The sequence below is a fragment of the Artemia franciscana genome, chromosome 11, assembly GCF_032884065.1.
Source record: "Artemia franciscana chromosome 11, ASM3288406v1, whole genome shotgun sequence".
Classification (NCBI taxonomy): Eukaryota; Metazoa; Arthropoda; class Branchiopoda; order Anostraca; family Artemiidae; genus Artemia; species Artemia franciscana.
Genome location: NC_088873.1, coordinates 1536231 through 1563193, shown reverse-complemented (window position 1 = coordinate 1563193; position 26963 = coordinate 1536231). Strand labels below are relative to the sequence as shown.

Below are 26963 nucleotides of genomic sequence, written 5' to 3'. Positions count from 1 at the left end.
CTCCAAGATAAGAATTTGAGAGAAACTTTCGAGGAACAGTTGAATACTAAACTTGAGCGTTTAAAATTTGACAATGTGGAAGATGGATGGAATAACTTTAGAAAAAAAATTTGTGAAGTTGCTGATGGTGTCTTAGGCAAGAAAGTTAAGACTGCAGCTAGGAATATTAGTGAAAATCTTTATGTTTAATAGAGAGGAGAAGGTGTTTAAACAAGAATTATGTGAGTGAAAGACATATGAAAACAAAAGGAATATAAAGGAATTGGAGAAAGCACTAAAATATGAACTAAGGAGGTGTGAAGTGGAGGCCATGGATAAAATTGCTGAGGAACTGGAAGATGCAGCTAGACAGCATAATAGCAAAATATTATACTGGTATGTTAAAAAATTGAGAGGGAGCAGTCAATCCGGACTTGTTCCGGTTAAAGATAGGAACGGGGCCACAATTAGTGATAAGAAAAGAGTTAAAGAGAGAGGGGCGGAACATTTTGAGAATGAGCTAAATTGAGATACAGTTGCAGGAAAAGATATAGAGGAAAATCAAGAAGTTTTTGATATTTTGGATGTGAAGGAAAGTTTCTATTGTGAGAAAGAATTAGCGACAGTCCTAAAAGGATTAAAAAAATAATAAGGCTCCAGGTGCTGATAGTGTGGTAAATGAGTTTCTTAAATATGGTGGCTCTGAGGTTAGAAATAAGTTACTGAAGATTACGAATATGGCTTTTGTAAAGGGGAAGTACCTAATAATTTTAGGAAACCTTAATTAAACCACTGTATAAGAAAGGTGATAAGAGTGAGTGTCGTGATTATTGAGGCATTGGTCTGGTCTCTGTAGGTAGCAAATTACTAATTAATGATATTATTTAGACTGAGAGATGCTGTAGACAAAGTTTTAAGAGAAGAACAGTGCGGTTTCAGAAAAGTCAGAGGATGTATCGACCAAATTTTCACTCTTAGGTTAATAACTGAGAAGAAACTTAGCTGTCAAACACCTTTGATCCTCAGTTTTATAGATTATGAGCAAGCGTTTGATTCTGTTGAGAGAAGAGGTTTAGCAAAACTCTTATTCTTATATGGTATGCCAGAAAAATACATTAAAGTGATTAGTGCTATGTACGAGAATAATACTGCTGCGCTTAAAGTAGTAAATGAGGTTAGCAGTTGATTTTGCATTAAATCAGGAATTAAGCAGGGTTGTGTTCTTTCACCCTTTACATAGAAGAACTTTATATTCGATGGACTTTATATTTCGATGGACTTTGCACTAAGGAGCACAAACAAGGCAATGGGAGACCACGGTATCAAATGGGAAGGAAAAACTCTCCTAGACTTAGATTATTCTGATGGTTTAAGGGTCCTAGATGAAAGTATGAGCAAAATGAATGAACTTTTATAGGTTTTGCGAGTTCAGGGTCCTAGAATAGGTTTGAAAACTAATGTTAAGAAGACTAAGTCACTAAGGCTAGGAGTAATTGAATGTGAAAAGGTGTCGTTGGGTAACGATAAGATTGATGAGGCGAGCAGCTCCACTTACCTTGGTAGTATTATTAGTAAAGACGGTGGGAGCAGTAAAGATGCTAAAAGTAAAATAGCCCAGGCTCAGGGTGTTTTTCACAGTTAAAAAAAAGTTTGGAAGAATAGGAAGACAAGTCTGCAAACCAAGATTAGAATATTAGAAGGTACAGTGATGACAGTAGTCAAATATGGCTCTGAAGCATGGGTGCTCCGAAAAGCGGTTAAAGATTTACTAGATGTTTTCTGGAGAAATTGCCTATGGGTTAGTCTGGGTACCCGGCTGACTGACCGTATTTCAAATAGCAGGCTGTACTAAAAGTGTGGTTCACTTCCGCTTTTAGGGCTATAATGAACGAAAGGTTCAGATGGCTAGGGCACATTCTACGGATGCAGCATGACAGATTGCCGAAGATTGTCCTTTTCGGTCAACCGTCTAAGGCTAAACGGAAAGCAGGTCGTCCTCATCTGGGGTGGGAGGATTTCATAAAGAAAGATTTAAAGGAGATGGGAACTTCCTGGTAGAGTGTAAAGAGGGAGGCTTTGAATAGATTGGGATGGAGGAGGAGCGTACGTAGCTGTGTTGGCCTAAGGCGGCTTGGTACCACGGTGAGTTGTTAGTAGTGGCAGTAGTTAGCTCGTCATGGAGACAAAATGTCATGGTGAAGTTTAAGCACCGAAAAAGTAAATATAGAAAAAGCACACAATTTCGCACCAATTAGAAAGAACAAAACAGTTTATCGTCTTTTTTTTAGTTTCGCATTATTTGCAATGCAATTGCCAAGTTTTCTTTTTTTTTTAATTCAATACTGGTTTGCTTACTTAGCAACAATCCTCATTTAATACACAGAAAGATAGACTTCGATCTCCAACAGACCCAAATTTCTAAGGTGACCCAAAATTTTCATTAGCCAATAACTTATTGTTTTTATTCATTTTTATTGAAAACTCATCTTCATACAAAAAGAAAAGGACGGAGCACTACAAAAAAAAAAAAAAAAAAAAAAAAATATATATATATATATATATATATATACGCCAACCCTATTGAACATACTTCTGTCAATTACTCAGATTACATGTATAACCTAAAATTACTCTTACCGATTCAGAAGTCTGATGGAGAGATGATACTTTTCAAGTAAAAACACAAGCAACAATACTAAAATGTACATAAAATGAAGCTATTTCAAAGGAAATTATGAAGCTATGCGAACAGATCCAAGCAATACTAGCTAGGAGGAAGAATTGTAAGAACTGGCTTCAGCAGAGGGTATATTCACCAAAATCCTATCGGTTATGCATGCAGCCCAAGACAACCATATACCTTTCAAAAAAAACCTGTCGCGGTAGCACTTTCGCAAAATACTGTAAAACTCATCACACAAAAGCAAGTGGCATGGAAGGCTTACAAGAATCAGAAGATTCCTGAGAGAGAGGGAATATGAGAAAAGGGTAGACGCGAAGTAGCTTGAAGAACAAATTGCTCAAAATATTCGGAAAACCCAAAAACGTTCTGGTCGTAAGGTAACTCCAGCAGCAGCATTCAAAATAGCATACTTCCCTTATGTAATGGCGAGACGCAGAATCCAATTGATAACCAAAAGAGAAGGCAAATGTAATAGAGAACTCTTGGCTGTCTTTATTCGGGAACTAGAAGTGAATATACAGAAGAATTCTGAATTCAGCAGCCCAAAAGTACTAGAATTTGAAATTATTGCCACAAAAGTTTTCGCTAAGCTAAAATTCCTCAATCGAGCGTAGTCTTGCAGACCAGATCAGCTTGCTATAAAGAAACTTCGAGAAACAACAACTGCTATTGCAGAGCCTTTAGCGATGATCTACAAAAAGAATCTCTTGAAAGAGTAAAAAGCCCCACAGATTTTGACAAGCCCAACAGTAACCCCAACCTTCAAAGTCGGAAAGCAAGAGCTAGCACAAAACTACTACCCGATTAGTCTGACCTCTGCACGTTGTAAAATATTATAGCCAATCGTTTCAGACCATACTGTTAATCATTTTAAATCGAATGGTCTTTTAACGGAGAAGCGGCTGAAAATCTTGAAAAAAATCAGCTGAGTTGCAAATGCCTCTTGCCGTGGGGATTGGAGTAAGGTTTTTTTATAAAGGTCTATAGGTAGATTATATCTAGCTAGATATGCATAAGACAAATGACAAAGTCCGGCAGAAACAACTCCTAAAAAGCCAGAAAATACAGACTTGGGACCGTCAACACCTCAAACAGCCTGTTGAAATAGATGTGCGATTTTCTTACTGGTAGAAAACAAGTTGCCGGAGTACCACAGGGGTCTTTCCCCTCAGCTCTAGTTCACGTTCTTTTTTAATCAATAAAAAACATTTTTCACAACTATCAAACTAATGACAAAACTGAGGATAAATTGTTAACAAAATCCAGTCAACAATCCTCCACTATATCGATGATGCCAAGTTGTATCCAGCAGTTACATCAGAAAATAGGCTGAAAAACAACAGAGGGCCACTGAACACACTTGTGAGTGGACGACGATACCTTGGAAGCCTTTAGGACTGCAACCGTCGGTCTCTTACAAATAGGCAGTGGTAAAAAAAAGTTTCTATGGTAGAAACTTCAAATGTCGAAACTTCAGATTCGACAATTCGCAAGTACTTGCTATACTCCATAGATCCCAGGTGCCCAACTTAGAGTTTGGTAATGGTACCATCCTGACTTTACACAACAAGGATCTTGATACTCATAGGAGAGTACAACGAAGGATGACAAAACTCTTAGTCAATGTCCCTTAGTACATGGACCCTTGGTCCATGCCTATCTAACTTAGTTCTGCCTTACGGTGGATAATAGACTATCTACCAACAAGTGAAATGAATCACTTTTATACAATTCTGTAAAAGATTATGCCAGCTTCGCCTCTCACTGAGACTACCTGTTTTGGCTATCCAATTAACCAAGGCTCTCAAGTTTTTCCTCACTTCCACCAAGTTGATTTTAATTCAAAAATCGAGGGAATCAACAGAAATTCTCATTAAGCCTCTGTAAACTCTCCTAGTAAGAGCATCTCCGTTGCCTCAACCTATCAATCCTTGCTTGCATCTTCGGTGATTTGACTAAAAAGTATAAATATATTATGGACCACTAGTTATACCTTCGGTTAAGATAATTAACTTAGATCAAAACTACTTACAAGGACACAATTTTAAAATCAAAAATGAGCAATTCCATGAATATATTGGACGACTGACTCTACAAAATAGTGTTATGTATACATGGATCCATTTACCAGCTGAGGTTATCATATCTTCCACGATTTCAAATTTCAAAAACTAACTAGAAACAATATTATATCTTGAAATGTATGATGTTGACCAATTCCGAGAAGAAATCTGGGTTAAAGAGAAGTCTGTGTTGTTTTCCTTTTTATAATTAGATACACCCTTATTTAAGCAATATGTTATTATATTTAATATTAAAAATAAGCAAGAAATAATGAGAGCACATACAGCATCCTTTGCAGCCCGCAAGGCTTTATGACCAGGAGCACAGGGAGAAATAAATAAATATTTATGAACTCTCTAAAAAGGAAAATGTAAATAACAGACAACCGTCCAGTAATGACTACCTGCCAAGCCGGTACAAAGTGCCACGCACAATAAACAATTAAATAGTTCATGATAACGAACAAAGGAGGCATTTGGGATACACCCAAAAAAGATTATCCAAGAACCTATCCTCCCTCCCTGAAAAGTTTCACGAAAATGAGCGGAACTGATGTATCTTCAACTCTAAAGCCCATTCTCTTAGGCTTAGTCCCCTTGAAAATCTTATGACATGAAAACCACATGTCTTGAATGCAAATATCTATTTCAATTCTTTTAGTGCTTTACTGAACAACTTTGAAAATAAAAACACACAAGGCTTTTGCTTACCACAAGAAACGCGATACTTCATCATTTTGTCAAACAGGCTAATAGACATTTTCGACTCAAATACAAGCGAATACACACACAAAAAACAAGAAATTTTCTACTTTAAAATTAAACATTAAAATATAGACTAGACAAAATAATTTTATATATGACAAAAAAAAAATAACCAACTACACTTTATAAGCTGAATAGCATTCCCAACATATACAATCAAGCAAGTATTTATGCTTTTCATCTCATGTATAAATCATAGGAATATATTATTTAGCAAATAAAACAAAGTACCGTACGGTACATCTGTAAAACTTTGATTTATTAGATCAAATATAAATAGAGGGCTAATTTGCTTCCCTCTTGGGGTCTGATACTTGGCGTATGATAGAATGACTGTATAATTACCAACTGTTCTTTCATATTTTAACGCTTTAATCATATATTTAATCATATATATTTAATATTTAATTATATATTTAATCAAATATTAAACAGAATGCACTTTTTTTCGGCATTAAAAAAAAAAATTTGAACTAAATACTTCATAATCTAAAAAACCTTTTCACACCACAACAACAAGTAGAAAGAAGTTTCACCCCGCATCATATGTGTAAAATACATTACATTTAACCAACTTACAAGACCAAATTTATATAGAAGAAAATACCGGGTTAAGTCCCTTCGCAATTTGGAAACTCTAGACTAAGTATATAGCTTGTCCAAAATTCTGCATCAAAATATTTTGGTCCCTCTAGCAGTCAACTTTGGTTTTTCCTTAGGGTCGGCGTTCATTGTTTAAATTATGGAAGATCAAGAATAAGGAAAAGTCTAGTATACTCAAATTATTTTGATATCCATCATCACAAAAATTACTTGAAAAAAAAACGAAAAATAAAAGCCGACATAAGTAATCTTAAAGTCTGTTTAAGGATAGAAATCTTGGAGTAGAATTGAAGTTTAAGAGTGTAAAAGTAAGGGTTTAAAAGTGAAAACAGATGAGAAGTTTTTGAAGTTTCCTCGCGAGTAGGGGGACTTAACTCGCTTCTTCAGTTAGGGGACACTTGCACTCAAGACAATTTTTATAACACCAAAAGGTTTCGAAAGATCAACAAGAAATAACGGGCCATTTCCGAAATTAAAAATTACCATTAGAATTAGTAATAACCTTCATAAAAAAGCAGTTAACAAAGAAATTATTTTAAATTTCGATACAGGAGGATAGAAATTTAAGGGTGGGAAGAATGCTTACAATTACTGAACTTATACTAGAAAAGTCATCTTATGAAAAAGAATATAATAAGCATAATTTTTAGCCAGTTTCCCTAGAATGTTTGGCTTATTTTCTAAAGTTATTGCTTTCTTCTATGTCAACACTTATTGGTTAAAATTCATAGTCTTAGTTCAACAAACCCTTAGTCATAGTCTAATGTCATATTTAAAAACACCCCATAGTCGTAATTAGTCTAATAACTCCCCAATTAACCCCATAGTCTAATTAGTCATAGTCGTAAAAACACCCCATTAACATAATCCCTGGATAACTCTCTAATTAACTCCATATAACTCTCTAATTAACCCCATAGTCTAATTAGTCATAGTCGTAAAAACACCCCATTAACATAATCCCTGGATACAAACAAATAAACGTTCAAATGGGGATAAATCCATTTATTTAGACAGCGAAAAACAGGTACAATATTCCAAACATTTCGATCACATATACAGCAACCGTCATCAGTAAAAATACTAAAAACGTAAATTGAAACTAGCATATTGAAATATCCTTAATTTCTTTATTTTGTGAATGACCAGAAAAATCATTTATATTGTTTTGTATAAATATGCTAGTTTCAATTTTACTTTTTTAGTATTTCTACTGATGACAGTCACTGTGTATATGATCAAAGTATCTTTTGTACCAGTTTTTTCACTGTCAAAATAAATGGACTAATCCCCCATTTGAACGTTTATTTGATCTTCATAGAATGGCAGCATGGTCTAAGAAAAGGATATCCTGGAGACAACATTGTTGCTGGACTTCAGCTTCAAATTACCTTTCCGGATATAGATTCACCATCGTAATAAAGGGGATGTCTTTCTTTTAGTCTTCCTTCTTCAGTTCGAACTTCAGCTATTTTTCTTGCCTCTGCACCGTCCAGTATAATATCAATATCAGCACTCTGCCCAAATCCAAAGAAGCTCTAGAAAACAAAGAAAGCACGAAACAAAACAAAGAAAACAAAGAAAGAAACAAAGAAAGCTCTAGAAAAAAAGCACGAATATATTGATATGCATCCATGCACATACAGGAGAGATAAAGAGAGAAGTTTGCAATGTTTTTTCCGCTAAAATCATAATACACTGAATAGCGAAATAATATGGCCTAAAAATTAAATACTTTCATATTTTGATCACCATTCCCCTTTCCAGGGAAATCTAAGACTCCCCACTAAGACCCAAACCAGCAAAAACTTTAGCACCTTTATTAAGTTCCGGTGAGTACTGATGTGAGCACAGGATTCTTCTAAATATCAAATTTCATTAAGATCTGGTCACCCTTTCGTAAGTTACAAATACCTCAATTTTTAAAATTACCCCCCCCCCAACTCCACCGAAGAGATCAGATCCGGTCCGGTTATGTCTGTCACGTATCTTAGACAGGTATATATTCTTCCCATCCAGTTTGATCCTGATCTCTCCGCTTTAAGTATTTTCTAAGATTTCCACCCGCCCCCCCCCCAACTACCCTCTCCCCAATGACGCTGGATCCGGTTGAGATTTAAAATAAGAGATCTGAGTTACGAGGTCCTTCTAAATATGAAGTTTCATGAAGATCCGATCACTCCATCATAAGTTAAAAATACATCATTTTTTTCTGATTTTTTAGAATTACCCCCCCCTCCCCAATAGAGCAGACCCACTCTAATTATGCAAATCACGTATCTAAGACTTCTGCTTATTTTTCCCACCAAGTTTCATCCCGATCCCTCCAATCTAAGCGTTTTCCATGATTTTAGATTCCCCCACCCCAAACTCCCTCAAATGTCACCCGATCCGGTCGGGATTTAAAATAAGAGCTTTGAGACACGATATCCTTCTAAATATCAAATTTCATTGAGATCCGATCAGCCGTTTGTAAGTTAAAAGTACCTCATTTTTTCTAATTTTTCAGAATTAACCTCCCCCCCCCCAACTACCCTAAAGAGAGCGGATCCGTTTCGGTTATGTCAATCCTGTATCTAGGACTTGTGTTTATTTTTTCCACCAAGTTACATCCTGATCCCTCAACTCTAAGTGTTTTCCAAGATTTTGGGTTTCCCCCTCCCAACCCCCCCCCCCCCAATGTCGTCAGATCCGGTCGCGATTTAAAATAAAAGCTCTGAGGCACGATATCCTTCTAAACATCAAATTTCATTGAGATCTGACCACCAATTCGTAAGTTAAAAATACCTCATTTTTTCTAATTTTCAGAATTAACCCCCCCCCCCTCCAACTACCCCAAGGAGAGCAGATCTATTCCGGTTATCTCAATCATGTATCTAGGACTTGTGCTTATTTTTCCCACCAGCTTTCGTCCCAATCCCTCCACTCTAAGTGTTTTCCAAGATTTTAGGTTTTTCCCTCCCAAATCCCCCCAATGTTACCAGATCCGGTCGGGATTTAAAACAACAGCTCTGAGACACGATATCCTTTCAAATATTAAATTTCATTAAGATCTGATCAACCGTTCGTAAGTTAAAAATACTTCTAGTTTTTCTATTTTTTCCAAATTAACAGGCTCCCCACCCCCACCCCCAAATGGTCAAATTGGGAAAACGACTATTTCTAATTTAATCTGGTCCGGTCCCTGATATGCCGGCCAAATTTCATTGTCCTAGCTTACCTAGAAGTGCCTAAAGTAGCAAAACCAGGACCAACAGACCAACATAATTTGTGATTGCTATATGTCACTTGGTTAATACCAAGTGCCATAAAAATTGAAAGGGACTTCAGAAAAAATACCCCATAAAAATTGAAAACCTCAGAGGGAGCTCGTTGGATTGGTGATCAGAAGTTCTAATGCCCTTTTTAAGCTTCAAAGTGATTGCAGGGAAGCTAACCCCCCACAAGTCATATTTTCTGAAATGCATCTAATACAAATTTTTAGATTGCCCATTGTTCAAAAAGAAGTAAAAAGATCATAGGCAGCGCAAATTGCGTTGCCTAAATAAAGAGCAGTGCAGAAACAACATGTTAGTTTTTTCGCTTTATTTTGTATTGCTTTTGATTTTTCGTCGTTTTTTGTATGAAAGTGGTTGTTGCAGAAATTTCGAAAGGTGCACATTCAATTAGAAATTGTAAGTTCTATTGCCCTTTTTAAAAGTCAAAAGTGATTGGAGGGCAACCAATCCCCCTCCCAAGCTGATGATGTGCTCATTGGATTGGAAATTGAAAGTTCAAGTGCCCTCTTTAATAGTCAAAGATGATTGGAAGAGCCCCTGTCCTTAAACATCATTTCCCCAAGCACATCCAATCAAAATTTTGAGGTAGCCATTTTGTCAAGCATATTTGAAAATTCCAGTAATTACGTCTTTGGGGATGACAGCCAGTCCCCTACAACCCCCAGGGCAAGTGCTATAGGTTATATCACTTGCCCATTGTCATTATTTAATTACATTGTCAGGGCAAGTCCATTGTCATTATTTAATTACATTATTTTTGAGATAGCCGTTTTGTTCAAAATAGTCTAAAGATCATACAAAAAGGCCTTCAGGGTTGAAGAAGCCCCTTAAATCCTCGGGGTAAGGGTTGTAAGGGGACAGGGGGGAAAGGATGGGTGGTCGTATAAACTTTGGACAGGGCTCATTTGATTAGAAAGCTCTTTTTAAGAGTCAAAAATGAACTGAGGGCAACCAGCCCCCCTCCTCCTACAATCATAATTTTCCAAAACAAACATCCAGACAAATTTTGAGACATCTACTTTCTTCAGCGTTGTTGAAAGATCCTATAATTATGCCATTAGGGACGCCAACCCCTCTCACAACCCCCAGAACAAGGGCTGTAAGTTAGGCAATTCATTCACATATAGTATATACTATTGAGAAAGGTATGCATGTTAGACCCTACTTCCCAAAAAGACAAAGAGCATTCAGGTGACCCTTTCAGAGAAGATTGAGGAGGTGTTGAGCTAAATCAAAACACATCATGTGTACACAAGCTGTCAAAAGGGTAACTCAGGAATGACTGAGTATATTAATTTGAAACTTTCAGGAAATATCAATTGACCAAAAAGGTAATATTAGCACACTACTACAACTACTAAAACTATCACTACCATTACTACTACACTACTTATATTTATTACTATTATAACATTACTACAATAATTACTACCACTACTACTACAACTATAGTACTACATTTAAAATATTAAGGGGAAATTTGAACTAAATAAAAAGACAAGAAGTGCATGCACATTGTCAAAATAGTATATTTCAAGAATGGATTTGAGTCTCAAGTTTGAACTTTCAGAAAGGTGTTTAAAGAGGAAGATCAATGGACCAGAAGACAGTATGTTCATGCTGCAACTAATGCTACTACTGCTGCTGAATTTACTACTACTACTACTACTGCTACTTCAACTACTACCTCTATTGCCACAACTTGTAAGAGTAAGAGTACTAAGATAAAAATCAAAAAAGTATAGAAATATACAGGTTATCAAAAGGATATATCAGCAATGTCAAAGCGATGGCTAATTGTATTAAGTTTAAACTTCCAGGACTTGATGAGAATAAAAATCAAGTCACCAAAAGGCAGTACATATACTATTGATTAATACCACTACAGTTAGTGTAACTAACAGGCTAAGGGTATTAAGGTGAAACTTTTAGGAAATGTTTAGGGGGGTTTACAATTAAACAAAAGAATTATGTACATACAGGTTTTCAAAAGTTCATATAGGCAATGTCATAGGCAGTGCTGCTCTATAATAGCTAGAAACTATCATGAAAACTTTTAAAAGAACTAATTTGATTCAAGATTAAAAGCTTGAAAGGATTAGAAGAGATTAGAGGGCAAGCAGCCCTCCTCCCAAGCTGATTCATTTTCCTGACACATCTAATCAAAATTCTTACAAAACCATTTTGCTCAGCATAGTCAAACAGTCCAGCAGTCATATCTCTAGGAATATTGGGTATATCAAACCCTTACAATTAAACAATTGACTCATTATACTTTAAACCTAATTGTTGGTTTAGAACTAAATCAGAAGACACTGTGTGTATAGTTGTCAATAAGAAACGTCAACAATATATCATGGTGTACTAATTTGAAACTTTTGGTAATACTACTATTGCTACTTCTGCTGTTACAATTTAAATAAATCAAAAGAGTGTAAGTGTATCCAGGTTGTCAAAGAGCACAGATAGAATTTTTGGGAATGAGACAAAGTTTTATTTTTCAGGTCAATTTGAGGAGGTATAAACTTATTTTAAACAATGCTATCTGTGTCAGATAAAATATTGTTGAAAAAGTTTCTCCAACACACAGACAACAAGCCAAACTATGGATTATTACAGAAATAAAAACAATATAAAATACCATTTTTTCCCATGAAAAAGAATATGTCAATAAAAATTGAACAGAAATTAATTTAAAAAAACTTTTCCCACAAAATAAGTTTATCTAAAAAAAGCAAAGAGCTCCATTATTTAGCAGAAATAAAGTTAAATAATCTTCCAAGCATAAAACTATCACACATTTCCATCAATAAATAAATGAAACTCTAAACAAACAGGAATTAAACTTAATCAAACTTTAATAACTGAATCAAACTTAAAACGAGCAGAAATTAATATGAGGGCTGACAACCTCTATCCCTTCTCCCAACCAGAATGTGATTTGCCCTTTATTGAAAACAAAATACATTTTAAATGTTTTCACTTTTCTAACTTGAACAAATCAAAAATTATACAGATTTTAAGGAATAAATATTAGTGTATGTATATTTAAGCTATCAATTCACATTCATTTGCTTGTTTTTCAGTAAAGTGCAAATTATTTTATAGTCTCCAGAAGGCATGGGGGTGTCAGCCCTACTCATGTTAATTTCTGCTCTGGTTTTTTAAACTTTCGATTTCTATGGATGGTGGTTTGCTCTTTTCAAGCTGCAGCTATTGCTGTAGTCATGATTCTATGACCAATGGGTTATTGTGGTCACCACTGGGAACTAAAAAAAAACCCTGGGAAGCAAAAATATCCTTGGGAAAATATTTAACTTTATCTGTTTGTAAGAATTGCTTCCTTCTTGTCCACAATTTTAGAGGGTTTCAACTGAATGGTGCAACTTTCATCATTACAGCACTTCTTTTTTTGGGGTTGTTTGCACTTTTTTTAAAAACTGTTTAAATTCTTTTCTGGTAACAAGTTTTGAAAGGTGAAACAAAAACAGTTGAACTTTGTATATTTGGAATCAGCATGTAAAGTAAATTCTTATGATTTAGGCCTACTTATTGCTATCAAAATCTGTTTTTAATTTCTGTTCATTTAGAGTTTCATACATTTATTGACAGTGTTTTTGGTAGTTTTATGCTTGGAAGGTTATTTGACTTTATTTCTGGTCATACTTGGCTTAATGGAGCTCTTTGCTTTTCTTGGAAAAACTTATTTTGGGGAAAAATGTTTTAAATTACTGTTTGATTTTAATTGACACAGCCTTTTTCATGGGAAAAATAATATTTTATATTGTTAGGGGTTTTTTTTTACTATAAGAATCTATAGTTTGACTTGCTTTCTGTAGGTTAGAGAAACTTTTTCAGCAATTTTTTATCCAACACAATTTTTCTGGGTGAGGAGGGAATTTTCTGCTGGGGGGAGGTTTTCTCCAAGGAGAGTTTTTTTGTGGGCAGGGAAGTTTCCAAGGATAAACTTCCTAGGGGAATCCTACACTGGGGGAGTAATTCCCATATATAAAATTCTTCTTTTTGTCTTACTTTTACATGTGAAAATGTTATGGGGATATTGTCTGGGAAAAATTTTCAAAAGGATTAGAATTTTTTGAAGGACTTTTCCAAGAAATGAGGGGGATTTTTTTGAAGAAAAGATTTTTCATGGGAAAACTTCTCATGGGAGAAATCCACTTTGGTGAAACTGCTGCAGGAGCCACTTTCAACTGAGGGGGGAGTTCCAGGAAAAATTTTACTACATAGGAAGGATTTCCAGCTGAAATAATTTTTTTTTAACTAAGATTTTTCAGGCAGAATCATTTGCAAGAAGTTTTCTGGGGGGAATTTTCATCAAAGATGGAATTTTAAGGGGGATATTTTAAGTGGGAGGAATTTTCCTTTGGGGGATGGAAATTTCCATAGAGTGGGAGCTGGATTTCCTGGCATTATTTGAAAAAGAATAGGAATTAATAATAATAAAAAAACAACAGGAGGTGGGTACTTAAAAGTACCTTCCTGGGACATACTTTAGCCTGTAGACCCATCCCTGAAAGTTTCATTTTCCTAACCTAAACCCTTTCTGAGATAACAAGAAGTCAATTAACCAGAATTTTACCAAGCTCCTTTTCACTACCCTGGATAGGAGGTAGCCTAGGTTAGGAAGATGAAACTTTCAGTAATGAACCCAGGGGCAAAAACCTACTCTGTGAAGGTATTGTGAAGCTTCTATGTTGATTCTCTTCTTGTTTTTAGGTCTTAGAAATTTTCCCACTCAACAGGTCTAAACCTATTGAAAGTTTCACAAAAAAACATTTACCTTAAATTTCAACTAGGCCTATCAGTTTCTATTTCCCTTTTAGCACTGAAAATACAATTCCTCTTTTTTGGGTAGAATTTTAAGCTATATCAGTGGCTTTTTTCTAAATTTAGGAAATCTTTTTGAAAACTCATAAATTGGGATTGAGAAAAGTTGTGAAGCTGAACACAGTTTTCTAGTAGGCCTACTTTGTTTAAGCAGGTCTGTTTTGCAAGGTTTCACTTTCACAACACTAAGATTGTTAAAGGTCACTGCCCTCTACAGGGAGAAGGAGTAACTTTTTGTACTTCAAAATGCCTTCCCAGAACATAATTTAGTTGGTAGACCTACCCCTAAGAATTTCATTTCCCTAACCTAACCCCTTTCCAAGATAGAAAAGTAGCTAAAATATAATTTCACCAATGATTAATTGATAAAAATTATTACCATTTTTGTAACTAGAATAATGCTTAAAACATAAACGATCTTTTATATTGAAGTGCATAAAACATATAAGAGATAGGGCTTCAGGTTCAGTTTTAAATTATTTGCTTCTACTACAGAGTTTTTATAATGGAAGAATGTTCAACGGAATGCAAGTAAAAAAAAGTTCATTGAAATTTTTGAAAATAAACAATGAAATAATTGAATGTTTTCATTTTATTAAAATTAAAGAAAAACCAGTATAATTGTATTTTTAACAAGTTCCTGCCATCTAAGTTATTATCGAATCTTTTCAAAATTCTAATTCAATTTAAAAAATGGAGGATGAAAACTCTGCGAATTTACATCTGAGAAAGTTAGAACTGAACCAGCGCAATGCAACCGATCTCTACAATTCACTGGGAGAACGCACACATGATATTACTGTTGCTCTTAGTGATCATGAATGCATTGCTAGCAGTCAACAGTTGCTTTTGGATGAATTAAGCTGGCTTAAAACAGTGAAGGTAGGCCTAGCCTAAGAGGCTAACAAAGAATTTGCCAAGATACAAAGTTTCGTGTTGAATCAAGGCCTAGAGAACCCTTTAAGAGTAGTTTTGCTAACTTGTTAACCTATTCAGATAGGCCAGCTCAAGTCAAGAGGGTAAATATGCAGTTCTCAATATGATTTACTTTGGATCAAATCAAAAGCATCACTTGATATCTTTTGTTCTCTTTTGCAGTTCAGTAAATGCTGATAAGCATAAATTTGGGTAAAATTCTAGTTGATTGACTTCTTGCTATCTCAGAAAGGGGTTAGGTTAGGAAAATAAAACTTTTAGAGATGGGTCTATAGGCTAAAGTAGCCTATGTCCCAAGAAGGTATTTTGAAGTACCTACCTCCACCCGTTCTCCCCATAGAGGGCCCTGACCTTTGATGATCTTAAAAAATATGTGTGTTATAAAAGTGAAACCTTGAAAAATACATCTTCTGCTTGAATAAAGTAGCCTACAACAAAATTGTTTTCAGCTTCACAACTTTGCTTAATCCCAATTTATAAGGTTTTAAAGATATGCAAATACATTTCCTAAATTTTGGAAAAAAACAACATTGATATGGCTCAGACTTCTACTCAAATAACAGAAATTTTCAGAACTAGAGAAAACTTTTACAGAAAACAGAACTTTTCAGAAGGCAGAGAAAAGGCAACTGGTAACTGAAAGTTAAGGTAAAATGTTGTTTTTTCAAAATTTCAATAGGCAAATGTCAGGGCTCTCTAGAGGGAGAAGAAGTGAAGGTGGGTACTTTAAAATACCCTCCCTGGATATACTTTAGCCTGTAGACCCATCCCTGAGAGTTTCATTTTCCTAACCTAACCCCTTTCTGAGATAGCAAGAAGTCACTCAACTAGAATTTTACCTAAATTTGAAACAGTTTAGAAAACTGACCTAGGAATAAGTCAAACATATCACTTGATGCCTTTTTATGTTCTTTTGAAACATAGGCTGATAATTACTTTGCTTTGCAGTTCAATTTTAATTTATTTATGAACTTTCAAAGATGATATCTTTTTCTGTTATTTTAGATAATATAATGCTGATAAACTGATGTTACTGGTGTAAGCCTAGATAAGCCCCTTCAAGGAGACATGTTAAGAAAACAATTCTTATTTCAAAAAATGTAGAATAATTATAGTTAGCTCATTTTGTAGAGGGAAAATCTTTACTTCTTTCATTGTTGTACAATTTTTTACCAAATTTCTGAAAAATAAGCATTAATTATTTCTCATTACCTTAAATTGCAGCTTGGAGCAAATCTAAGGATTTTCCATCTTTTTTATGCTCTATTATGACTGCTGTGGGTTGTTTAATGAAGTTGCTTACTTCATTTGGGTCAAGGACTCAACAGCTTCCCATCTGTAGAAGAACTCTTGCTGTAGCTATTCTTTATCCAGATTTCACTTGAATGCAGTTGTTGAATGAGCTACCTCTACAGGTATCTTGGAAGATACAGAGATACCTCTGTATCTTCAGAGAGCTGATTCTAAAAGTTTGTTACTTGCTGGTTGAAAAAAAATGGCCACTTTCTCAGACTAAGAAGCATATCTTGAAGATTTTCTTGGAATGCCCTCTAGTCACCAAACATTCTGAGGGGGGGGGAAGACCAGGGAGAGCATTTTTGGAAATGATTTTGTGGGCCATAGTAATGTTACCATGTTTCCTCTGGTATACAAGAGTAGGAAGCTTGAAGTAATATAAATGCTCATTTTATGGGGGCCATAGTAATGTTGCCATGTTTCAAGAGTTGGCCATAGTAATGTTGCCATGTTTCAAGAGTAGGCCATAGTAATGTTGCCATGTTGAAGGTATACAAGAGTAGGAAGCTTCAAGTGATGTAAATGCTCATTTTATGGGGGCCATAGTAATGTTGCTATGTTTCAAGAGTAGGCCATAGTAATGTTGCCATGTTGAAGGTATACAAGAGTAGGAAGCTTCAAGTAATGTAAATGCTCATTTTATGGCATTTATTGAACCATTTTTGTTGCTCTTTGTTGTACTCTTACTAGTAGTTCTTTGTCCTTCTTGAAATAGGGTGATGTCTGGGGCATTTCCATCTCTAGGTGTGGGCAAACTAGTGCCTTGTAGAGCTTCATAAATACACTTGGGAATCTGCTAGAGATAGTTCTTTTGATCATTTCCAAGGGATTAGAAGGCAGACAACAATGCAGATTCTACATTTGTGCTGAAATTAAGCTGATAATCAACAATGACTCCAAGATCTCTTTCTTCAGAGACTACAAAAAGGAAAACATCCAAAATCCATTTGGAAAACATCCTAAATCACACAAATCTGCAAAAAGGCCCCAAAGATCATGCAGAAAATCACTTGTCCTATCAGGATCACTTCAGCAGTTGTAAAGGTGCTTGAGAGATTTGTCAACAAAGCTCTAATTCATACTTGGAAATTAACAATATTCTCACTTCCACTCAACATGGCTTCAACAGGCTACATCATTGTTGCATGATGATTTACCTGTTGACATTTCCACCTCTAGGTGTAGGCAAACTAGTGCCTTGTAGAGCTTTATAAACACACTTGGGCATCTGGTAGAGATAATTCTTTTGATCATTCCAAGAGATTAGAAGGCATAAAACAATGCAAATTCTACATTGGTGCTGAACTCAAGCTGATAATCAACAATTACTCCAAGATCTCTTCCTTCAAGGACTACAAAAAGGGGGTTACCTTGGGAGTGGTATTGCTAATGTATATTATGATTGCCAAAATGGATTACATGGCATTCATCAGCATTGAAAGAGAGGAGCTATGTATCAGCCTAAGTCCCAAGAATGGCAAGGTCCTTTTGGATAAATTGCAGGTCAGACGGTGTGGCTGCTTTACCAAGAAGTTTTGAATTATCAACATAAAGAGTGAGGAGGTTTGAAAAAAGATTGGGTGCATTGGTTATATATGAGTTGAAGAGACTTGGCCCCTGGGGAGAATGGGAAGAATGGTCCCCTAGGGAATGCTACATGAAACAGGTGTAGACAGGGGGAAATAAGAGTCATGAACTCCTACAACTTGTGTTCTTTCTGAAAAGAAACTGTATGCACTGGACAATAACATCATCAACAGCTGCTGCTTTTATTTTGGTGGTTAGGAATCATGACAAACCCTGTCCTGCTTTTGAGAGGTCTGGGACCACTAAGTCAACAGGTAAATCATCATCCAACATTGAAGCCATCTGTAGCTATGTTGAGTGGAAGTGAGAATGTTGTTAATTTCCAAGGGTGAATTAGAACTTTGTTGACAAATATCTTAAGCACCTTTACAATTGCAGTACTGATGCTGATAGGACAAGTGATTTCCTGTATGATCTTTTGGGCCTTTTTGTGGATTTGTGTAATATAGGATGTTTTTCAATACAAAGTTAGTTCTCTGTTTTGTAAGGATAGCTGGAAGAGTCTACACAAGAGAGAACTGAGAACATTTTGACACTTTGAGAAGCCTTGGGTGTATCCCGTCTGATCCTTTAGATTTGTTAACATCAAGTTTATCCTGGTTAAGACCATATCTTCAATAATTCATAATTTTGACATTGGATCACTTATTAAGTTTGATGGTGCTATGGGGATAGTTGGACAAGATCAGGATGGTACCTCATATCACATGTTAATAGAAAGATAGTGAGAAATTGGGTTAGGTTATGCTAGGTTAGATGGCAGTTGGGTATTTGCTTGCATGTGTTTTTCAAGACTTGGAGAATAGACACAAAATTTTGAAATGTGGTAGAAAAGGGTAAAACAATGAAAGAAGTGAAGATAAAGGTCTTCCCCATGCAATATGTGCTAACTATGATTATTCTGCATATTATGAAGTAAGAACTATTTTTTCAATGTTTTCTTATGTGAAGAGACTTATCTAGGCCTATATCCTTTTAGCATTACTCTTCTTTCAATCAGTTTACCCTGAATTGAATTTACTGTGACAAAATCAAGAACCAGAAAACACATGAGAAATATATAATTTGGGCTAAATATTTTAACATGATGGTGGGGTGGAGGTAAAGTATAGTTGAGCTGTGGTTGAAATTTATTAACCACACTTATTCTGCATATGATGAAGTAAGTATTGTTGTTACCAGCACTTCTATAGACTTATAGCTAAGAAAAAGAAAAAAGGGTGTCATCTTTGAGGGTCCATAATGGGTTTAAAGTTGAATTTGCAAATAAAGTGGCTACATTCAGAAAGAGTATAAAAAAGGCATTGAGTAGTATGTTCATCTTATTCTTATTTGAGTAACTTAAACTACTCTAAACTTAGCCTACCCTAGAGGGAATTACATTTTGACCTCATGCCTCAAAACAGGCCATACTAACCAAAATTTTAAAATGTACTTTTAAAAACAAAAACCTTGCTAGTGAGAAAAAAAAGATAAATTTGTAGTTTATAACATAATTTAGCTAGGAAGAAAATGAATACATGAATTGATTTTTTGTTAATGCTTATTCACAGTTCAATGATCATTTCTAGGGCAAATTGGATTGGAGCCCTCAATGGCCTAAGAAGGCGCAAACAGGTCATAGGAAGCAAAAGTTTAAAAAGAGTTTGAAAAAAAACTGTCTAGTGAGAAAACATTGCCATTTTTATGTGATTGACAAGTCATAATTATTCTTTCCTTTAGCCTTAATAGTCTTCTGCATTTTTCTTAGTCTTTCTCATAAGCCAGTTTTCTTAGAAACACATTTTTAAACTTTTGCTTACTATGACCTGTTTTGAGCCCTTTCAAACAGTTCGTGGTAACGAACTGTAGTAAGGAGCGATCCGGCTCAATAGTAACCAAAACTCTAAAAAATCGAATTTTGATATCAATAGCTACATCAAAAGAATCGCATTTTAATGCTGATTTTAAATATATAAGTTTCATCAAGTTTAGTCTTAGCCATCAAAAGTTACGAGCCTGAGAAAATTTGCCTTATTAAGGAAAACAGGGGGAAACACCCCCTAAAAGTCGTAGGATCTTAACGAAAATGACACCATCAGATTCAGCGTATCGGAGAACCCTACTGTAGAAGTTTCAAGCTCCTATCTACAAAAATGTGGAATTTTGCATTTTTTGCCAGAAGACAAATCACGGGTGCGTGTTTATTTGTTTTTTTTTTTTTTTTCCAGGGGTCATCGTATCGACCAAGTGGTCCTAGAATGTCGCAAGAGGGCTCATTCTAACGGAAATGAAAAGTTCTAGTGCCCTTTTTAAGTGACCAAAAAAATTGGAGGGCATCTAGGCCCCCTCCCACGCTCATTTTTTTCCCAAAGTCAACAGATCAAAATTCTGAGATAGCCATTTTGTTTAGCATAGTCGAAAATCATAATAACTATGTTTTTGGGGATGACTTACTCCCCCACAGTCCCTGGGGGAGGGGTTGCAAGTTACAAAATTCAACCAGTGTTTACATATAATAATGGTTATTGGGAAGTGTACAGACGTTTTCAGGGGGATTTTTTGGTTTTGGGGGTAGGGTTGAGGGAGGGGGCTATGTGGGAGGATCTTTCCTTGGAGAAATATGCCATGGGGGAAAAATTTCAATGAAAAGGTCGCAGGACGAATCTGGTCACGTTAGAAAAAAACGTCAAATTAAGAGCTTAATATACAATGCTGGGTGTTCGGAGCCTCTCTATTATGGAGTATAATTTGAAAATAACACAACTATACGAGCGATAAAACATATATACCACAGCCATAACTCAACTAACGAAAGAACTGCTAAGAGATAACACAACTATAAAGCGAAAACAGGTGAAAACTAACGGGAAAATAAACGAACTAAGAGGTGGAAGGGGCCCAGAGAAAAAATATAATCCTTTTTCAATTTTGAGCCTAACTTCCGCAAAGGAGTAATAATGTCAGAAGCCCCGAAATACCGAATTATTTTCTTTTCAGACAGTTAGTGGTAAGGAACTGTAGTAAGGGGCGACCCGGCTCAATAGTAAACGAAAGTCTAAAAAACGGAATTTTGATGCTAAAAGATACATCAAAAGAATCGAATTTTTACGCTGATTCTAAATATATAAGTTTCAATTAATTTAGTCTTTGACATCAAAAGTTACAAGCCTGAGAAAATTTGCCCTATTTTGGAAAAAAGGGGGAAACATCCCCTAAAAGTCATAGAATCTTAACGAAAATCACACTATCGCATTCGGTATATCAGAGAACTCTATAGCAAAATTTCAAGCTCCTATCTAAAAAATGTGGAATTTTTTATTTTTTGCCAGAAGACAAATCACAGGTGCGTGTTTATTTGTTTGTTTTTTTTTTGTTTTTTTTTCCCAGGGGTCATCTTATCGACCAAGTGGTCCTAGAATGTCGTGAGAGGGCTCATTCTAACGGAAATGAAAAGTTCTAGTGCCCTTTTTAAGTGACCAAAAAATTGGAGGGCAAATTGGCCCCCTCCCATGCTCATTTTTTTTCAAAAGTCAACAGATTAAAATTTTAATATAGCCATTTTGTTCAGCATAGTCGAAAACCATAAGAAATATGTCTTTGGGAATGACTTACTCCCCCACAATCCCTGAGGGAGGGGCTGCAAGTTACAAACTTTGAACAGTGTTTACATATAGTAATGGTTATTGGGAAGTGTACAGACGTTTTCGTGGGGATTTTTTGGTTTGGGGGGTGGGGTTGATGGGAGAGGGCTTTGTGGGAGGATCTTTCCTTTGAGGAATATGTCATGGGGGAAGAAAAATTCAATGAAAAGGGCGCAGGATTTTCTAGCATTACTATAAAAAAAACATGAAAACGTTTTTTCAAATGAAAGTAAGGAATAGCATTGAAATTTAAAACGAACAGAGATTATTACGCATATGAGGGGTTCTAAAAATACTTTAGCATAAAGAGCGAGGTATTTAGGAGGAGATAAATACCTCGCTCTTTATGCTAAAATATTTTTAGTAATTTCAACTATTTATTCTACGGCCTTTTTGATTCAGGGGTCATTCTTAAAGAATTGGGACAAAACTTACGATTTAGTGTAAAGAGCGAGGTATTAACGAGGGTACAAACCCCCTCGTACACATAATAAAAATATAAGAATATAAAAGTTTGTTACGCAAGTTAATTCTTAAGTTACTTATATTTTTTACTAATAAAAACGTTCGTTGAATATTAAAAGTTCTAGTAGCCTTTTTAAGTAACCGAAAAATTGGAGCTAGGCCTCCTTCCCCACCCCTTATTTCTCAAAATCGTCTGATCAAAACTAAGAGAAAGCCATTTAGCCAAAAAAAAAATTAATATACTAATTTCATTTCAATAATTTATGTGCGGAGAGCCAAAATCAAACATGCATTAATTCAAAAACGTTCAGAAATTAAATACAAAAAAACTAGTTTTTTTAACTGAAAGTAAGGAGCGACATTAAAACTTAAAACGAACAGAAATTACTCCGTATATGAAATGGGTTGTCCCCTCCGCAGTCCCACGCTCTTTACGCGAAAGTTTTTAATTGTTTTAAAAAGTAGAATTGTGGCAAAGAGTCAAACTTTAGCGTAAAGAGCGAAGGACTGCGGAGGGGACAACCCATTTCATATATGGAGTATATTTAATTTAATTAGGATTCAAGATGCAATTTGCCCAGAAGTGATTACAGAATCATGAAAGAGTAAATAAAAAAGGCATCAAGTAGTAGCCTACATTTGTTTTTATCCTAGCCACACTGTCTTGTGTACTGCAATTTTACCAAGAAAGAATTTTCATTTATAACTGACTTAGGAATGGTGATTATTATTTTTATTACTTTTAATAGTAAAATGTTATTATGAAAAAAAAATGACAGAAATTTTAAAAAAGCTAGAAACCCCTAAAATGATGTCAGTTTTGCTGGGATTGCATTTTTGTGGGGTTTCAGGCTCTTTTTAAAAATTCGGTTAGGTTTCAGCCCCTTGAAGGGCTCAAAATGTAATTTTTTCCCTGAATTGATTAGTGAATAAAATAAAAATTTTAAATTATTAAAATCGTATTATAAAATTAGTATTTGATATTAATTATTAATTAATTATAAAATTAATTATTAATAAAATTAAAATTATAAATTATCAATATTTAAAAAAATGATTAGTGAAAATGAAAGGCATAAAAAAATGCAAGTGATCTATTCACTTTTGTTCTAACAAAATCGCAAATGAAAACTACATATTTACCATCAATGGATTGAAATTGATTAATGCATTGAAAGTTACATATATACCATCAATGGATTAAAATGGATTTTTCAATTTAGACTAAAGAGTTTTTTAGGAATAGGTTAATTCTTAATTAATCTTAAATCTACTTGAACAACAGATATCAGTTAGAAAAAAAAGTATAGGCCATTTGTAGTAAAATTCTATTTGCTGGTTAAGGGCTTTTGTTGATCTTCAAAAGCAGTGTGACCAGGGGAATGAAACTCCTAGAAAAAGATATGGGTCCTTAATGATTCCTTGGAAAGGTATTTTGAAGTACCTATATCCACTGCTTCCCCCTCTAATGGGCACTGAACTAGTATTTCTACCAAGTTATTAAAAGTAAACTTGAATCATTGATGTAACCTGGGCCTACTGCTTAAATCAGGGACAAAATGTGTTTTTGAGCCTGTTAACTTAACTCAGCACAGATTTGGCATGGCTTGAAATTCAGCTGAAATAGCCTGATAATAATTACCTTTTCATAAACTAAAATCAATGAAAAGTGTTTTAAAACCCAAAATTAGGACAACATATTTTTATTAAAATTTAAATAGGTATGCTATAGGCCTGTCATGTCTGCAATCTTCTTCACCCTAGATCAGAGGCAATATTATAGTAATTCCTTAAGATAAAGGCCATAAAGCTTCAATGTTATAATTATTTATTTTTTGTTTTTATCAGAGGCACTTCATATGGAAGGGGTGGTTGTATAAACTTTGAGGGGAGGTCATTTGATTAAAAGTTCTTGTGCCCCTTTTAAGAATCAAAAGTGATTTGGAGGGCAACTAGCACCTCTCGCTGTCCTTTTTCACCCAAGGACTTCAAATAAAAATTTCAAGATTTTGTTAAAAAAAAGTTCAAAGATCAAGTAACAAAACTCCAGGGTCAAACAACCCTCCCAGAGCCAAGGTAGGTGTTGTAAGATACACCCTAGGCATATGACGTTTTATTTTAGGTTTTTTCAAATAATTCAAAGATCAGATATCCCCCCCCCCCAATAAAAAATATTTTATTCCTAAATTACGGGCTGACCCCTGACCCTCAAGGGCCCAATCCCCTCTCCTCACAAAAAAAACTATTGATGAAATTTTATTCCGAGACATAATGGAGCTGACCCCTGGTCCTCCATCACCTGACCCCCCCCCCCCAAATAAAAAAAATATTAACAATATTTTATTATAAACTTTAGGGAGTTGACCCCCAGCCCTTCATTGCTCAATCCCCCTCTCCCCCAAATTAAAAAAAACTTATTTCTGCTCTTTTATTCCAAAACTTTAGGGAGCTGATCCCTAGCCCATTCCCCCCCCCCAAAAAAAAAACTTATTAGTGATCTTATATTCCAAAACTTATCAGAGCTGACCCTCTATAGCTTGATCCTTCCCCTTCCCCATAAAATATTAATAGTATGTCATTGTAAAACTTATGGGGGCTTACTCTTGGTCCACCATGGCCCAACACCTGGCGCACCATTACCCGACTCCTGGCCTACCATGTCCTGCCCCCCCCAAAAAAAGAATTATAAGCTGTATTTTATTCAAAACTTATGGGAGTTGGCCATGGCCTTCCATGGCCTGACCCCCTCAAAACAAAGCAGCTTATTAACGATATTTATTCCGAAACTTATGGAACTGACCCCTGGCCCTCCATGGCCCAAACTCATCCCCCACCCCTCCAAAAAACTAGTGATATGTTATTCCAAAACTTAAAGTAGCTAACCCCTGGCCCTCCATGGCTTTTTCCCTCTCACGAAAAAAGTAATGAGTTTTTATTCCAAAACTCAAGGGAGCTGATGCATGGCCTAACCCCCCCCCCCATTTATTAACAACTTATGGAAGCCAACTCGTGACTCTCCATGGTCTGATCCCCCTCCCCCCCCCCCCCCCAAAAAAAAAAAAATCTGATGATATTTTATTCTAAAACTTTGGGAGCTGACCCCTGGCCATATAGGGTCTGACCCTCCCCCCACTCAAAATAAAAAGATGTTAATTATATATTATTCCATACTTATGGGAGCTGGCCCCTTGTCCACCATGGCCTGATCCAACCCCCAAAAAATGTCTACAATATTGCGTTCCGAAACTTATGGGAGCTGACCCTGGCCCTATATGGGCCGCCCCTCCCCCTCCAAAAATATCAACAACAGTCAATTTTATTCCAAACTTATGGGAGCTAACCCCTGCCCCCCTCCCCACAAAAACTAAATATTAACAAGATTTTATTTCAAAAGTTAAGGGAGCTGACACATGGCTCGACCCCCCCCCCTAAAAAAGTAGATCAACAATATTTTATTCCAAAACTTATGGGAGCTGATCCCTGGCCCTCATTAAGTCAATGTGGGTCCTGATTTTCTACTCCAAGTGGCTAAAACTTGGGTGAATGTGCTAATGCTGATAAACAAGTTTGCTTTAGGGCTCACATTTCTTGTTAAGTTGGCCCTTTAATATTTTTCAGCTCTAAAGTTATGTTTCCAGAAACGATAGGAAAAACATTGACCATCAAAGCAGACATTGTCACCTGTAAGAAATATCAAGAGGAACTTCTTGGAATTGTGCTTTATGTTAGAGAAAAAACAGTAATTTGGCTAAACTGAGTTTCTGTTCCAGTCAAATGGCAACATTATATGAAAAACGAAAAGAGCAAAAACTAATATAAAAAAAAGCTACAAGAATCATGAAACAGGGATAAATGTTGTAGTTACTTTGAGCCTTGAGCCTACATGGCCAAAACTTTGTTGTGTGTGTTAATATCTTAAAAAAAAATGAATTTTGAGTGCTTGTAATTCATTTTGAATTGGATTTTTAATAGTATTTAACACTCAGATTATATAGTTTCAAATTATAGGAAAAGGTGATGACAATCCAATCAGACATTGGCATCTGTAAGAAATATCAAGAAGAGCTTCTTGGAACTCTGTGTTATGTTGGAGAAAAAATCAGTAGTTTGGCCAAATTGAAGAAAGAGATGAAAGGGGTGTCATATTCACCATTTACCATAAAGTAAGCAGTCTAGTACCAAAAAAAGTAGAATTTCATTTTCAATAAAGTTAGTTCTTTTTCACTGGGGGGCCAATTTAGGGCTACTAAATCTATGCAGGGCCCTGTTTAAATGCCAAACAAATGAATATAAAACGTAGTATTCAATTAGCTTTAACTAGAAAGATGGGTGTTTTGCACATTTTTTTTATGGCACTTGTCCATCAGCCAAGTGTCATAGCAATCGCAATTTCTCTCCGTTGGTCTATTGTTCCCGCTTTTTCTAGTTCGGGTCCTTCCAGATAGGCTAGGACAATGAAAGTTGGCAGGCGTATCAGGGACCAGACCAGATTAAATTAGAAATAGTTTGCTTCTCCGAATCAACCATCTGGGAGGGGGAGCGAGCGAACGAATGAGATAGTTCAGAAAATTTTTTATTTGCCATTAAGCAAATGATTGTTGTTCTTAGGTGTGGCTAGTTGGTCTAGTAGTTTGATTCTCACCTAGGGTGCAAGAGGTCCTGGGTTTCAATGCATGATGATCTCAATCTCTACATGAAGAAGAGCCAAAACTAGATATGTGATCGATAAAGAGATCGCTGAAAGTTAGCGGGCGTATCAGGGACCAGACTAAATTAGAAATAGTCGCTTCCCGATTTGACCATCTAGGGGGGGGGGGCATCTGTTAATTTGGAAAAA

General features: G+C 35.6%; 2 protein-coding genes across 3 annotated transcripts in view; one reads left to right on the top strand and one right to left on the bottom strand.

The window, feature by feature from the left end:
* LOC136032667 (vacuolar protein sorting-associated protein 26B-like) overlaps nucleotides 1-26963 on the bottom strand; it is a 65700-nt gene that overhangs the window by 37134 nt on the left and 1603 nt on the right. The window contains exons 1-2 of one of the 2 annotated variants that reach the window (XM_065712955.1): nucleotides 14599-14738; nucleotides 7485-7631 (exon numbers count right to left, since the gene is read on the bottom strand). In XM_065712955.1, the coding sequence (XP_065569027.1) occupies nucleotides 7485-7631; nucleotides 14599-14601 (150 nt within the window). In that variant the 5' untranslated portion in view covers nucleotides 14602-14738. Of the gene's footprint in view, nucleotides 1-7484; nucleotides 7632-14598; nucleotides 14739-26963 lie in introns of those variants that run through there. The other variant, XM_065712954.1, reaches the window with a different exon arrangement.
* Nucleotides 14874-26963, top strand: part of LOC136032668 (uncharacterized) — a 49650-nt gene continuing 37560 nt past the window's right edge. The window contains exons 1-2 of the mRNA XM_065712956.1: nucleotides 14874-15101; nucleotides 26135-26289. Coding sequence (XP_065569028.1) covers nucleotides 14913-15101; nucleotides 26135-26289 — 344 coding nt within the window. The 5' untranslated portion in view covers nucleotides 14874-14912. The remainder of the gene's footprint in view (nucleotides 15102-26134; nucleotides 26290-26963) is intronic.